The sequence below is a fragment of the Phocoena sinus genome, chromosome 1 (genome assembly GCF_008692025.1).
Source record: "Phocoena sinus isolate mPhoSin1 chromosome 1, mPhoSin1.pri, whole genome shotgun sequence".
Lineage (NCBI taxonomy): Eukaryota > Metazoa > Chordata > Mammalia > Artiodactyla > Phocoenidae > Phocoena > Phocoena sinus.
In genome coordinates this window covers 36493518-36508964 of record NC_045763.1, presented here as the reverse complement: position 1 = coordinate 36508964, position 15447 = coordinate 36493518, and the positions used below count along the sequence as shown (strand labels likewise).

The window sequence follows — 15447 nt, the reverse complement described above, 5'->3', positions numbered from 1 at the left end:
TACTAAGTGATGGAGGTTGGATTCGAACCCAGAATCTAAGGATACATAGGGGCCCTCTGCTGGTTTAGTCCTAAATTCCCTGCCTTGGCTTCCTTCCTTCTGAGTTCCTGTTTGCTGTTGTGCCCTGAATTGCACCCAGCCATGGCCTGAGATGCTGGCCCCCAGCACCGAGTTGCCGATTTAGCAATAAAAATATAGGAACATCAGTTAAATTAGAATTTAAACAGATAAACAGCAAATAATTTTTTTAGCATAAGTGTGTCCCATGTGGGGCTGGGAACATATTTGATCCGGCAGTCCCACTGACACTTGGCGCTCAGGCACGCTGCTGCCAAGGTGTCCTGACAGACAGACAGAAAGAGGTGGAAACAAGATGAGGTTCTAGAATGTTGACACGTGCCAGGTTCTTGCTCTCTTTTCCTCGTCATGGTTCCTGCTCCTTGTGCTGTTCTCTCCACCCATCTTTGCTCCGTGGGCTCCGGCCCCGTTCCTCACCAGCACCTGGAGATCACTCATGAGGTATGTTGCCAGGCTGAGCTTTTTAGGCAAGAGGCCTCAGGTTGTGTCTAAGGCTTCCTTTAGGGCACACTGCCTCACAGCCCTGTAAGGTCAGCGGCTTGTCACCCTGCTGCTCCAGGTGTCCTCTCAATCTGGTTTGCCTCTTTGATCATTTCACGTTCATTCTCTTTCCTGGCTCCCACAGATCCATGTGTGGGGATGGTATATAAGACAGAGGCATCGTTTCAAAAGCATGGGGCAGGTGTGGACAGTTTGATCAATGGTGACAGGACAACTGGCCACCCACTAGGGGAAAAATAAAGTTAGATCTTCTACTTCTCACCACATACAAAAGTAAATTCCAGACAGATTAAAAAACTAAATACAAAAAGTATTCAAAGAAAATACATGATAGTTTTCTAATAACACTGGGATAGAGAAGTCCTGTTTAAGCAAGATATAAAGCCCAGAAGCCACAAAAGAAATGCCTGATAAGTTTGGCTGTCTCATAGAAGTCTCAAGACTTAATACATCCGAAGGTACGTTCATCACTGCCCCACACCTGCACCTTCTCTGGTTGCCTCATCTCAGTGAGCGGCACTCAGATCCTAGGCGCATCCCTCCTCCAGCCCTCCCAGTCCCCTCATTAAGTCTTGCTCATTCTATTTCCTAAAAATCTCTTGCCTCCATCTGCTTCTCCACATCACCAGTATATCTTCACCTCCATTTCCACCGCCACTGGCCTAGTTCTGGGCTACCATTTCTGGCCTGGACCAGAAATACATAGTAGAGTCTGCTAGTTGCTGTCTCTGCCTTCCGCGTTAACACCTCTAATCCTTGAAAGATAATTCTGAAACACAAATCGGGTCCTGTCATGCTCCTCCTCAAACACGTGAGTCTCCCCATCATTCCCAGAACAGTGAAATTATAAGCTCCTTAGTCTGGCATTCGGGGCTCTGCAGGGTTTCTTCTAGATGGCCACTGCTGACCTCGCCGCCACCATCTCGCCGCTCCCTTGCCTCTTATTCTTCATCATCCCCCACCTGCTCAACTTAAATTTGTGGGGCACACTCCACATTTCCCCTCCAGAAATGTGCCTGTGCTGTTCCGTATGTTGAGAACACCTCCCCACGTCAACCCCAACTTGCTGGCCGGCCCTCTCTGCATGTTTAACTTCGTCCTCCCAGGAACCCTTTCCTGAACCTTGGACTGAACAAAGTGCCCTTTCTTGTGCCTCTTTTTCTCATAGCACTGCTCACACTGCACCTCTTATAGATGCGGCCTCTGAGCTCCTCGAGGGCAGGGAGCTGCAGAGTCTGCAGCCCTGTGGCCCAGCATGGCCCTGCGCAGCCGGCACACAGAAGGTGTCAGTGTGTATTTGCTGAATGAATGAGTGCATGAATAGATGGCCTTCCAAGAGCTTCCTTGGGTCTCTTCCCTCCTGAGGGTGGCCCTGGCCCAGGCTCTGCATCCTGTCCTCTACCGTTCAACTCCCAGACAAGTGCAGCCAACTGGAGCGTGTCAGCCTCAGGTGGTTGCCCTGTGTGTGTTCTCGCCGGCTGTCCTAAGCAATCTGAGCCACCCTTCCACTAGCAGCTGTTTTGCCAAGCAGATATTTGACTACCCTTGGAACCAGCCAGCAAGCTCATCCTTTGTTAGGTGCTGGCCCCCACTCACCTCTCTGAGGGGTTTATGCAGCCGACCCCCCCCATTACAGCCTTGGCAATATAAAAACATGAAAAATTAATTCCAACATTAAAAATATTAATGCCCCCCAAAAGAAGAGGGCAATCTTGTCACGAGTTGGTGTTCCTGCAGGAACATAAAAACAGGTTAGTCTTCTAGAATTTGGAGGTGAGGAAGACCTACTCTTGGAGGCCTCCATTGTGGGCACAAGGCTCCCCTGCCCCCGACCTCAGAACAGCCTCAGGCTGGCCTCAGTAGCTCAATGACGTGCCACAAGGTGGGGCTGCTGACCCAGATGGCCCCAGAGCTTCAAGCAGAGGACTTTCTGGGAGGCTCACCCGGTGCTCTCTCTGAACTTATGGTCTATTAAAAGCCCAGATTTGTCTCTGTGCTGATCAGTGGGTTGCACTGACTCTTAGGTCGGCTTTCAGGGCTGTCTTCCCCAGTCTGGGTCTCTCTTCATTGTGGTGGGCCAGTTGCAAAAAGTTAAGACTCCAGAATCCCCAGTGGACAGGGTCAGTAGTCAGAGTTTGTGGCGTGAGTGACAAGTGGTTTCACCAAGTGTGCTGCTGGCCCCTGTGTAATCTGTGCCACAGATTGTACAGTATACATCTTCTCACCATTGGGTCATCCAGAAAACTAGCATCCTTGCCTTCCCTTCAAGAAGAGAGGAGGTATTCCAAACACCAAACACAGCATGTGCAGACATGTGGGTGTATCACCCGTTCAGTCCTCCCAGTAACACTGAGGTAGTATCTGTTGTCACCTCTAGTGAACCTGAAGTTTGGAGAAACTCGGCACTTGCCGCAGGGCACACAGCCAGTGGGCGAAGTTAAAACTACAAACAGGTCTGACTCCAAAACCCACTTTGTCATTTTCAGAAAACATAAGTGGTTCCTTGAGGTTGGAATCCGGGCGTTGGGAGTAGAGAGTGACGGGGGTGAGACCAGAGATAGCAGGGATCTGTTTTTGCAGGGCCTTTAACTTGAAGTCATAATAAGGAGTGTGTAGACTTGAAAGTAAGGGCAGGGGAGCCACTGAAGGGATTTAAATAGAAAAGAACGTGATCAGATTTGTGTGAGAAAGATCACTTTGGCTGTAAGAGAATGGATTAAAGGGAAAAGAAGGAGGACCAGCTGCTGTTGTAAGAGCAGGAGATGATGGGGTCTGGACTGGGAAGTGGTGCCAGAATGAAGGGAAGTAGATGATGAGACAGAGAAGATACAGCCTGCAGTTCACGCTTGATTGGATTTGGGGGGAAGGCAGGATGTCAAGCTTGAATCAGGTTTCTTCTGGGACATTTGGGAGTGCCATTCACTGGGATGGAGAACATAGGGGAGAGAAGGAGCTTGGGGGAGAAAATTAGTTCACTGCTGGACGTTTTGAGTTTGTATAGATACTTAGGAAGAGATGTTCCAGAGGCGTTTGGATCTGTGGTCTGGAGCTCAGGAGAGAGGCCCAGACGAGACAGCAATTTTCAGAAGCTCAGGATGTGGATGAAGCCATCTGGCATGTAGAGTGGGGAGAGGTCAGGGGCAAGACTGGGGCACATGGACCTTTGCCCAGCTCCAGACAAGGCACAGGTGGGAAGTCAGTGCTCCCCCACTGGATGGCTGGTGGCCTGGGGGGAGGAGCTGGGCACATTCACTTGGGCCAGGGGAGGTAGATTGAGCAATTTGTCCAGCAATGAGGGAGGAGCCAGATGAAGTCAATAGAAAACTAATTTTCTTTTCTGCTGGAAGAAATGAGGTGTGTGGCCGCTGGGTAATTGCAGATAACGAGGAGACTTATTCTTAATATGCACAGCGGCCACGGTCCCCAGAGTGCCGGAGACAGCACGGATCGGAGGGGCCCTGACAAGGCCAGATTTATTTGGGAAGAAAATCACCTATCGTAGCCCTTTCAACAGTGCCGTGACAGCCCCTGGACCCTGTCATAAACCCTCCCCACTCCTGAGGCCCGCCCCTCCTGCACAGCCATTCCTGCCCCATTCCCCTTCCTGTCGACTACCTAGCTCCTCCCATCACAGCCCCCTCCCTCCACCCTCTACCCCCACAGCACAGGCGTGCACACTAAGGGAGACAAATGACGGGGCCTCAGCTGAGCGGGGCGCGTGTCCGGCCCATAAACCATGGGGATGGGTCACGTCTGGAGTTGCCATGGCCGCCACTACCCACCCATCTGTCTTCTCACTGTTCTGCCTCACACCAGCCTTCATGGCTTCCCGAGCACCTAGAGGAACAAGGTGTCCCTGTGCCTGGGTCACCTGTCCATGCCCACATTCACTGTAGCTACATTCATACTGAGCTCTGAGAGACAGGACCCCGTGTGACTTGTCTGGCCTGACCTAGAGAGCTCGTCTGCCGAGCGCCAGGTCTGCAGAGCTGGTGTCTGGCTGATGACACAGGGCCTGGCCTGACCAGACTCCTCCCACTCCCACAGTCTTTTTCTAGCTTTGGTGGATCCCCTTCCCTGGTCTAAAGTCCTGGCAAGGGCAGGCTGGGAGCTCAGTGCAAGGGGTTGGTCCTTGATAGACGCAGGGGCCTCCTGACCCCACCTTGACCTTACCACCCCCACACCTGATTATGACATCGACGTACTTCTGCCACCACAGCATCGACCCCACGAGGGCGGTGGCAGCTGGGGTCCTGGTTATGGCACGGGAGCAGAGCACCTATGGGAGGTGGGAGGGGGATGGAAGAAGAGGCAGGTGAGGGAGTCGGGGCCCATGACCACGATACTGAGGCTCCAGAAGTACCTGTTCCTGTGGCCACCGGGGTCTAGGACAGTTTTCCCCATGGAGTTTCTTACGGCAGTCAATACCGAGGAAACTGCTGTGACAGGGTCTGGCAGGCGCAGATGTCTTTAATCTGAGATATGGCCAGAGACAGGGCTGAAGCCTGCCGGGGTGGGAGAGGCAGGGCTTGGGCTGAGCTACACAGGCGTGTCTGGTAGAAGGCTGCCGGCCAGGGTGTTAGGACCACAGACCCGGCCCCCCTCCACTGGCCTGGGCTGCACAGGAGCAGGCGCCCAGGCGGTAGCTGCTGGAGCACGTGAGCCTGGGACCCCGGCCCGGAAGTGCCGAGACGTGTGCCTTGTCACCAGTGATCATGGCCCGGGCCACATCTCCCACACACATGCAAGTGCCGGCAAAGTCACCCTGGCCGTGGGCGTGATGAATGGCTGCACAGTAATGAAATGGAGACATCAAGACGGGTGGCGGGAAGACGGAGTGTGGCAGACGGGCCGTCCCCACGCGGCGGCAACAAGAAGGATCGCCCAGCGGCCGGGGGCCGTCAAGGGAGAAATTACACATTTACTCTGCCTTTTTCTTACTGCGACGGTGCCCATACATCACCGCTGGGGCCAGGGAGGGACACGCCGGCCAATTTCCAGCATGAGTTATGGGACTCAGAAGCATTGAGACCAGGCTTCTTGCTGGCCCAGCATCACCCGGCCTAACCTGAAGCTGGAGTTGCTGCCACCTGGGGATAGGACCCACTGGTTTAGAGCCTATGGCTCCTGAATCTGAACCTGCCTCCCACCCCCACCCGTGTACCTCTGGGCCCACAGGGGAAGGCTCTGGGGCCCATCTAAATGTCTTCTCTTCCTCTTTTCAGATGACTGCAAGAACATCGCCAACATCATGAAGACACTCGCATACCGAGGCTTCATCTTCAAGCAGACATCAAAGCCGTTCTGACTGGCCGAGGATGGGATGGGGCAGGACAGGGTAGCTGCTTGGCCCAGCCCAAAACCCTCCTCTCCCTCACCAGAGGGGCAAAGGGAGAGTGGCACAGCTCTACGTCCAGAGTGTCCCCCAGCCCGCCCTGTGGGCTTGTGTCCTGGGTAAGGCTTGGCCACTTGGCCCCTCTGGAACAGACACTTTGTGCCCCCTACCCCCTCCCCTCAACCTCAGCCCAGTATCAGGCCCTCCCATTGTGGGCCTGGGCTGGGGGACCTCCTCCTCACTGTCTCCTCCCAGTACAGGCTTCTTGCTGGGGCCACCAAGCCCCCCTGTGCCCCCTCCCATCTGTAGTGCATGGTGTGTGGTGCCCCCAGGGCTCCAGGACAGATCAGGCCCCACCTTGTGTCTACCCCCATCCCCGCTGTGAACGTGCCACTGAATAAAGTCGGGGAAACGAGGCCCTGTGTGTGTGTGTGGACCAGGCAGTGCCGTGCCTGACACTGTCTGGATGTGCAGGGGTTACAGCATATGCCAGGCTGCCCTGTGCTCAAGGCCACCAGTAGAGCTGGCAGTCTCTGGAGCACCTAGGGGACCCACACCGAATATGCACAGGGCCCTGGGGACTGTCTGAGCACAAGGCTGTGTTCAAAGCAGCCGGTATCTACGGTCACTGCTGTGTGTGAACCAACCTGAGTGCAGAACCACAGGTGTTCCTGGATACAGGTGTTTGGGCAAAGCTGGTCAGTGGTTAAAGGGCTGCTAAGGGCCTCAGTGCAGGCAAGCCCCAGCCCCATACCCATGGAGTGGGTATGGTGATCCCCCTCCTGCCCACCCTCCCAGCCAGGGGCATGAGAAGTGGTGGGAAGGAAAAGGAAGCAGCCCAGTCCAACTCAGCAGCTCTATTTACACAGCACCATCCCACACCCCGTGTGGCCCCTCACGGCTTCTTGGCTTTCTTCACAGAAGAGGAGCTGGAGGCCGATTCCCGTCGCTTCCTCTGAGGAGACACAGAAGGTGCTGAGGTCAATGGCCCCCAGGGTCAGATTCAGGCTGGGTGCACGTGTTTCACTCTCTGAGTCAGGAAGGTGATGCCCACTGACCGACCACCCACTCCCTCATTCTCAGAACCCCTCAGAGTGACGACTCCTGTTGCAGGCACTAGAGGGGATGGGGCCTGCGTACGCACGTGCGTGTGCTCACTAGCAGGGCCAGTTTGCGCTCTCCCGGCCTCTTACCGAATTGGGTGTGAGGGGTGCGCCCACCACATCAATGATGGCGTCCTTGCTGGGGTCCGGGCCGAGACCAGGTTCAGGCACCGCCGGCTCCGCTGGGGCCGGAGCCGGGCCCGATGCCGGTGTGGCGGGGCCCCCCAGCACACCGGCCCGGGCCAGCGCCTCGTGCCGGTGCCGCAGCATCTGCAGCTCGTACTCGCAGTTGGCGCACGCCTGCTTGAGCTCGTAGAGCAGCACCAGGTCACTCCGCAGCTCATTGAACATGTGCACCAGCTCCTCCGTGGGCGTCGGGCTCAGTTCTGTGGGCAGGTGGGTGGAAGGCACAGGGACAGAGCTGGGGTGCTGTGGGGAGGCCAGCAACCTGAACTGCCCCCCATGCCCGGCCTTTATCCGCGGCCTCGGTGGGGACGTCCTGAGGGGCTGGCCCCCGCACTCACCCACACCCAGCTCCAGCAGCATCTGTTCCAAGGCCTTGATCTTCTTCTGTCCCACAGAGCTTGGCAGCTTCATCTGCAATGACCCAGGCAACTAAGCCCTCTCCCCGCCACAAGCGGTTTAGAATGAAGGAGACTAAAGGAAGTGGGGGGAGTGGAAGAGAAGTTAACCCCTAGAGGCAGCTCTGGGTCACAGAAGAAAACAGCCAGTAAGTGGAATAGAGTGAAAGCTGTGAGCTCGGCCTGGCATCCCCCTGAGATCCCAGTACGTCCGCCTCCACCTGCACCGGCCCCATGGCCTGCACCATTCAGGCCGCAGAGCCCAGGGCCCAGACACAGTGAAGGAGGTGACTCACGTACCCGCTGACTCCTCAGCGTGACGCCTGCGGACTTGAAGTCTGGGAACTTGATGCCTGCAGTCTCAGGAACGGCCTGGGGGAGAAGGAGTTACGGAGACCAGGGTGTCACGGGGAGAGGGCCCAGCGTTAGTCCCAGCCCCCTGCCGGCTCCGCGTGCTCTCAGAGCCCTCCACCCTGAGCTGGGCTGACTTGGTCTCCACACCGGCTTCTCAGCCTCCTTTTTCTGGGGGAGCTTCTTCTTGGGGGCCTTGCGTTCCGTGCGCCGCTGCTCGGCAGTGGTGTCCGCCGCTGTTATCAGCTTCTGCAGGTCCTGGCTGCGCTTCTCCCGCTCCTTCTTCCGGGCCTCGATCTTGCGCAGCTCCTGCAGCAGGTACTCCTCCTCCGCCACCTGGGAAAGAGACGCTGAGACGCCCGTGAGGGTCATGGGGTGGTGAGAGGAGATGGGGAGATGGAGGGGTGCCGGGCTGTCTGTGAGGGAACCTGAGCAGCAGGGGATCGTGAGGGAGGTGAGGGCTACAGAGAGCAGGGAGGATGGCCGGCGAGAGGCAGGACTGGATGGGGGCGGGAAGAGGGGGAAGAAGGGGAGCTGGGTTGAGGGAGTTCAGGGTATGGAGGAGGGAGGCAACGGTCAAGGGGTTTCACGGCACGGAGCAGAGTCTGTGGGACTTGGGCTGACCTGCTCTGGGGTCCGGTTATAGAGACGCTCCAGCTGTTCCTTCCGCCGTCGCTCGTGCCCAGCATCAAACACTGGTATCTTGAGGTCTGTGCCTGGCACGGCCCGCACGTTGGCAAGCTTGGCACAGATGTGGTAGTAGCGCTCCTTCAAATCCTCCACAGAACGCTTCTGAGGATAAAGATATAGAGAGAGGAAAGATGAATACTCAGAGGCATGTGGAAAGGAGAACATGAAGGTAGTGGGCCTGCCACGCCCAGGGGTTGGGCCCACATGCAAATGCACCGATACCAGCTCACCTTGAACTGCTGGTGGTCATACCGGTCGTGGATAACAACAAAACGTAGGTCAAAGCGGCGGCTAAGGTCAAAGAGGTGGTCGGTTTCTGCCTTTGTCCAAGCGTCGTCATGAAGATAGAGCTGGTACTCCTGCTCTGAATACACGGGCACCTGCACCGTCTGCAGGCATGGAGGGACAGGGGCCCACGTCACGGCACGTCCTGCAGGCTCCAGCAGCCTGACCACAGCTCCTCCTGTTTATTGTCAATCCCTGGGCTGGACAAAAGCAAATCCTCTGCCTGGGACCCTGCACAGGGCACCTGGAGATGATGTTTCCAGAGCAAGAAAAGAAACTGCTTGACCAAAGGCCCTGGCAGCCTCTAGAGCTGTTGCCTGCCTCTGAATCCACTCCAGGACCAACTTCATCATGCCTTCGGCTCCAGAGCCTCGGTAACAGGACACATGCTCCTGACCCGATGGTTAAGGTGAGGGGACCACGTGTAAGTGCTTCTGGGGAGTCCAAAGGTCAACTTTGGAGTAAGGAAGATGGCTAAATTCTGGAGAAAGGCCCAGGAGCCCTAGTCGTGGCACACTTGTCTGAAGCACTCCTGCCACCCAGTGGTGACAGTGAGACTTGCCGCTCCCCCGGAGCTGGCCAAGGTCACATCTCTAAGGAAAAGGCACCTGAATCCTACTCGCAACGTACACCCCCCTCCCCAACACCCATGCCCCGTCCCCCAGACCTCCCTCAGGGACAACAGCACCACCACCAGCTGCGTCTATCAGTCAGAGACCCCAGGAAAGAGACAATGCTAGGCTGGACCATGGAAGTTTCTCCATCAAAGACCACATTGGCTCTGAACCTGCTCTCAAAACCCTTATGTCCAGCTGCCTCTTGGACATCTCCTACTGGAGATCCTATATACATCTCAAACTGAATATGTTCAGGTGATACATGTTAACTAGGTTTACTGGGGTGGTCATTTCACAATATATACAAGTACTGGATCATTACGTTGTAACCTGAAGCTAATATATGTATGATATATAATAATTATAACTCAATTTAAAAAAAAATCCTAATATGTTAGTACTGAGCTCATCGTCCTCCCTCAAACTCCTATCTCCCCCAGTCCGGATCTCAGTCACTGTCACCATCACCCAAGCGGAAACCTAGCAGGCATATTTAAATCCTACCTTTACCCTTGACCCATCCCCTTTCCCACATCTGTGGATTTTACCTCCCAATTCTGTATCTCCTCTGCCACAACCCTGTCCAGACCACCACTACCCCTTGCCTGGATAGAGAAACAGCCTCCCCACTGGTGTCTCTGCCTCCATTTAATCCTCTTCCAAACAATTCTCCATCTGCAGCCCAGATGTGACCTCTCTGAACACTGCTGCTTGAAATAAAAAGAAGCTCACCGTCAAGCAAGGGAGATGGTCATTCATTCAACAAATATTTATCATGGGCCTGCTAGCCCTATGCTGGGGACACAGTGCTGAATAAGACAGACAGGGGCCTTGCCTTCTCAGAGCTCACAGTCCAGCTGAAAATTTAGTAAAGTGCAGCGAATCTGATGACAAAGGTATGCCTAGGGTATAATGAGTGACACCTGATGCAGCCTGGGACAAGGGTTGTCAGGGAAGAGGTAAATGGAGCCTGGTTCAGTCTTAAAGTTAAGTAGAACTGAACCAGTGAGGGAAGGCGCTGGAGAGACTCCTAAGCAGGGGGGCCACATAAACAGCGATGAGAGAGAAATGGCCTGATGTGTGTGGGCTTGGCAGTCAGGGACACTAAGGGAAACAAGAAAAGGGTGAGACAGGGAGAGGCCTGAAGAGAGCCTGGAGAGTTGACAGAGGCAAGCTGCTGTAAGCCCTGTGTGACTGCTAAGGAGTCTGGAATTCATCCTGTGGGTGACGGGAGTCAGTAAGGTTGGTTTTAAAGAGAGGAGTGAGATGGTCATGATTCTCTTTTACAAAGACCACCCTGGCAACAGTGAAGACGGGGGAAACATGAGCCTGGGAGACCAGCTGGCAGGTTTAAGAAATAATCCAGGTGGGAAGTGAAGAGGCCTGAAATAAAGCAGCACGAGTGGAAGGCAGAGAAAAGGGCATGGACTTGACAGGCTTTAGATTAAACATCATAGGATGTGACAACTGGCTGTGAGGGGTGAGAGAAGATGCTGTCATAGGTAACTCCTATGTTTCTGGCTTGAGCAGGAAAGCGGCTGGGGAGCCACAGACTGAAAGCGGGACCCCAGGAGAGAGCAGTACTGGAGGGAAGATTGTTAGTTCCCTTTACTTCGACTTCACTCTCCACCCAGTCACCACGATCTCTCTAAAATTCAAATCTGATCCCAACACCTCTCTACTTAAAATTTGCCAGTGGCTCCCTAAAGACATCAGAGCAAAGCCCAAATTCCTAAGCCTGGCTGCCAAGCCCTGCCTGACGTGGCCCTGCTGCCCTCTCAGGTCTCATCTCCCACCATATCCTACCTTGGACTTTAGGCTCCATCAACGGGGAAATGCCCGCAGCATCCCACACATATGACTGATTTTTCATTTATGCCTTTGCTCGTGATGTCCGCTCTGCCTGAACAAGTCACTGCACTCCTTTTCTACTGTTACCTGGTAACATCCTTCGAGACTCCAATCAACGCCATATGACCCAGCAATCCCACTCCTGGGCATATATCCGGAGAAAACTCTAAGTTGCAAAAATACATGCACCCCTATGTTTATAGCAGCACTATTCACAGTAGCCAAGACACGGAAGCAACCTAAATGCCCATCGACAGATGAATGGATAAAGAAGATGTGGTATATATACAATGGAATATTACTCAGCCATAAAAAAGAATGAAATAATGCCATTTGCAGCAACATGGATGGACCCAGAGATTATCATACTAAGTGAAGTAAGTCAGACAGAGAAAGACAAATATCATACGATATCACTTATATGAGGAATCAAAAATATAATACAAATGAACTTATTTACAAAACAGAAACAGACTCACAGACATAGAAAACAAACGGTTACCAAAGGGGAAGGGGGAGAGGGATAAATTAGGAGTTTGGGATTAGCAGATACAAACTACAATATGTAAAACAAATAAACAAGGTCCTACTGTATAGCACAGGGAACTATATTCAATATCTTGTATTAACCTATAATGGAAAAGAGTAAGAAAAAGAATACACACACACACATAACTAAATCACTTTGCTGTACACCAGTAACACAACATTGTAAGTCAACTATACTTCAATTAAATAAAAAACTCAAGTTCTAACTTCTCCAGGAAGTTTCCATGACCTTCAGTTCCTCCCAATATGGCATGTATCCCACCAAACTGTAATTGCCTGTGCCTCCCCCCAGCGCCCCATCAACATGCAGAGTTTCTAGAGGGCAGATACTGTGCCTGATTCATGTTTGTGCCCTCACTGCCTCAGGCTTGACTCGGCATGGAGTAGTATTTACTAAATACAAAATGAACCCTCTTTTGTCTTTACCTCAAATTGTCTCATCCAACCTTCCCACCCCCACCTCAAATCTCTTACCTCTTGCTTATCCCTTCTCAGTCTTACATCTCCAGCCTCTCCCTCCACTGGACCTGAGGGGCCTAAGGATGGTGGTGAGGGGCCTAAGGAGGAAAACCAGTTTGGGGGCATGGGGGAGAATGATGGGTCACACCTTGACATACTGAGTCTGAGAGGCCTGTGAGCCATCCAGGGGGAGGTGTCCAGGTGCAGGTGGGTATACTGGCTGAGGGGAAGGAAGTCAGGACTTGGGAGTCCTGGATTCAAGCCCCCAGTGCTTGCAGGCTCGAAGTCTAGGCTGCTCCAAGCTGCAGGGACTGTGGGGCCGTATCGTGAGTGGCTTAAACAACAGCCTAGGGAATCCGAGCCCAGCCCAGCTCTGCTTCTCACTGGCTGGGTGAGTCTGTATAAGGCCCTGCTCCATCTGAGCCACAGTAATCTAGACCAGAGATAATTCAGCTTGGCTTAGGGTACAGAGAATGAAGAACACAGGCAGATGGGATTTATTATAGAAACAGAGTCAGCAGGACTCAATGACTAGATGTATCACTGACGTCTAACTCAAATGCCAGCTTCTCAGAGAGGCCCTCCCTGACCACCCTATTAGGCCTCCCCTACACCTACAAGTTCACTCTTTATCTCATTTCATATCCTGGTTTTATTTTATTGACGGCTCTTATCTGAAAGAATCCAATTCATTTGCTTACGTGTTTGTTATCTGTCTTCCCCTACCTTCTTTGTTCCATTGTTGATTGAAATAATATGAGAGCTAAGGGAGAAGCTAAGTCAAGGATGATTCCCAAATTTCTGGTTTGGGCAACTGGGTGGATAGTGGTGTCATTCATTCACTTATGTGAGGAACAGGTTTGGGGGTGGGGAACCGAGAGAAGATTATGAGTTCTGCTCAAGGGTATCCACTTGATCTGAAGTACCCATGGGGCCTTCAGGGAGAGAGGTAAGCAAATGACTGGATATATGTGGACTGCTGCTCTGGACTGGAGATACTGAATTGGGGTTAATGGCATACAGAGGGTAACTGAGGTCACAGGGTAAATGAGACACACTAGGGAGAAAGTAGAGAGTGAGAAGAGTAGAGGACCTAGGACACAGCTCTGAAGAATAGCAAGAAATAAAAGGCTAAAGCAACAAACCAAAACTCAGAGCAGGTCTAGGAGAGGACAGGATCCCATGGGCAGTGAAGACCCACAGAGGTATTTGCACCAATGACTGAGTGGGTAACCACTGTTAATGACCTGGCCTGAGGGGGCCTCTGGAGCCAACTAGGAGACTGGAGTGCTCAGGCAAGTGGCTCAGAGTAGGTGGGCAACCTTGGCCTACGTCCCAATGGTGGTGGCTCACCTTATTGAACCTGGCGAAGGGGTAGTCCTTGCCCTCCTCTGCTGCCCGTCGCCAGTGGAAGAACATGGCTCCATCCTTGCGGGCTGGGTTGGTGAATGGCATCCACTTCCACGGCCGTACCTTCTTGGAGCCCAACTTGGCCTTCACTGTGCGGTAGCCTTGACCAGTGTCACTGGGTAGCAGTGGGGGTGCATCCCTGGAAGCAGGGTTTAAGGAGGTGAGAGATTACAGTCAGAAGGTGTGTAGAGAGCCTTTGGACCCAGGCTGCTGATCTACCATAGAGCAAGGAAGTCACCTCCTGGAGTGAGACATCCGAGCTCCCACATCCTAAGCAAGCGTGGAGAGGGGAGCGGGGAGAAAACTGGCTGGGAAAATTAGGCGTTAGGGACATGCAGGTTGGTCAGGGACCAAAGCCTGGGGGATCTGGGATTCTAATACTTGCTTCTTGTCAGAGTAGAGCAGTGCATAGACCTCCCGATGCATGCCCTCGGGCCTCTTGAAGGTCAGTGTCTCAGAGGACTTCTTGGACTTTTTCTGGGGAGGGAAACCACAGGAGAGGAACCACAGGCTAGACTCCCTTCCCTGAAAATTCTTTAGCCCAGCTCAATCCCCGAACAAACCAGCATCTACAGGTACAATGACACACATACACACTGTGACACATAATGACACACTATGAAGGTACAGAAACCCACTCAAGGGGCACCTGGGTCTGAGCAGGTCATTCCCCTCCACACCCGTACCTCAGAGCCCTACCTGTCAGAGCAGAAGATACTTTTCCAGCATCTCTCAGCATGTCACACCGAGTCGATGTCCCCCCAATATCCCACAAGTGTCACACTCTCTAGGTCCTGTCTTACAAATGTCACACCCTCTTGGTCCCCACCATTTTCCACGGGGTCCCACCTCCTCCATCCCATCTCACCAAGGTGACACATATTCTCTATCCCGTTATTTCACATCTTTTACCGCCCATCTCACAAGAAGTGTGGCACCTCATCTCTCCCCGAGCCGTCTTCCGTTGTCACTCCTACCCACCACTTCACTAACGCTACCCAGCGCTCTCAGGCACCACTGCTACCTTGTCCGGATTGATAATGTCCTTCTTGCTGATGGTCCCGGAGGCTGCATCCCCCTCTGGACCCCCGAGTTCTAGAATGTCCCGCACATCCGCGCCCGTAGCCATCGCGCCCGAGAGATGGGGGAGCGCCTGAGGAGCTACCAGGCTCAGATCGGGGGGCAGAGCCACTTCAGCCCCAAGTGGGGGCGGGGTGAAGAGGCGGGCCGCGAGGACGAGAGTGGCTTAGGGTCAGGTCGGGGCCCCGCCACTGTCCCGCCGCCTGGGTCTCCCTAACGGCCCCAGCTGCCTCCTAAGCCCCAGCGCCTCCGCACCTAGACGTCCGGGCTGCGGCCCAGCGACTCCCCTATCCCCGCAAAGCCGCAAACAGAAACTTCCGGTCGTGCGCGTTAGAAATGTGGCCGTCAGGAACACTTCCGGTCTGTGCTTAGCGGAAACCGAGCCGGCTGGTAACCCAGTGTGAAAACTACTGACCGCGTAGGGACTGCTGCACTCCTTGCCTCCCAGGAGCCCGCGCGTTTCTTGGGCTGCCTGCTTTCTGGCATTTTCCCTCTGCGTTGCTCCGTCGCGCAATGAAGAGAGAGTGCACAGCTTTGTGACCTTGGAAGTCGCTTAA

At 53.8% G+C, this 15447-nt stretch overlaps 2 protein-coding genes across 16 annotated transcripts in view; one reads left to right on the top strand and one right to left on the bottom strand.

Annotated features, from left to right (window-relative positions):
* ERI3 (ERI1 exoribonuclease family member 3) overlaps positions 1–6346 on the top strand; it is a 129227-nt gene extending 122881 nt beyond the window's left edge. For 7 of the 11 annotated variants that reach the window (XM_032654180.1, XM_032654153.1, XM_032654121.1 and 4 more), the window contains one exon: positions 5805–6346. In XM_032654180.1, the coding sequence (XP_032510071.1) occupies positions 5805–5887 (83 nt within the window). In that variant the 3' untranslated portion in view covers positions 5888–6346. The remainder of the gene's footprint in view (positions 1–5804) is intronic. The other 4 variants (XM_032654190.1, XM_032654162.1, XM_032654170.1 and 1 more) reach the window with 1 other exon arrangement.
* A 409-nt stretch (positions 6347–6755) lies between these two features.
* On the bottom strand, positions 6756–15230 carry DMAP1 (DNA methyltransferase 1 associated protein 1). Of its 5 annotated transcripts, none has more exons than XM_032606688.1 (10): positions 14835–15230; positions 14192–14287; positions 13754–13949; positions 8870–9028; positions 8574–8741; positions 8100–8285; positions 7899–7970; positions 7542–7614; positions 7108–7403; positions 6756–6869 (listed from the first exon to the last, which is right to left on the bottom strand). In XM_032606688.1, exons 2-10 carry the CDS (start codon positions 14218–14220, stop codon positions 6810–6812), a joined length of 1239 nt encoding a protein of 412 aa, XP_032462579.1. In that variant the 5' UTR covers positions 14221–14287; positions 14835–15230; the 3' UTR covers positions 6756–6809. The 5 variants fall into 5 exon arrangements, with proteins under 5 accessions (XP_032462579.1, XP_032462555.1, XP_032462589.1 ...); XM_032606664.1 differs by having other exon boundaries at positions 14196–14287; positions 14835–15227; XM_032606698.1 differs by having other exon boundaries at positions 15146–15190.
* Positions 15231–15447: the final 217 nt, after the last annotated feature.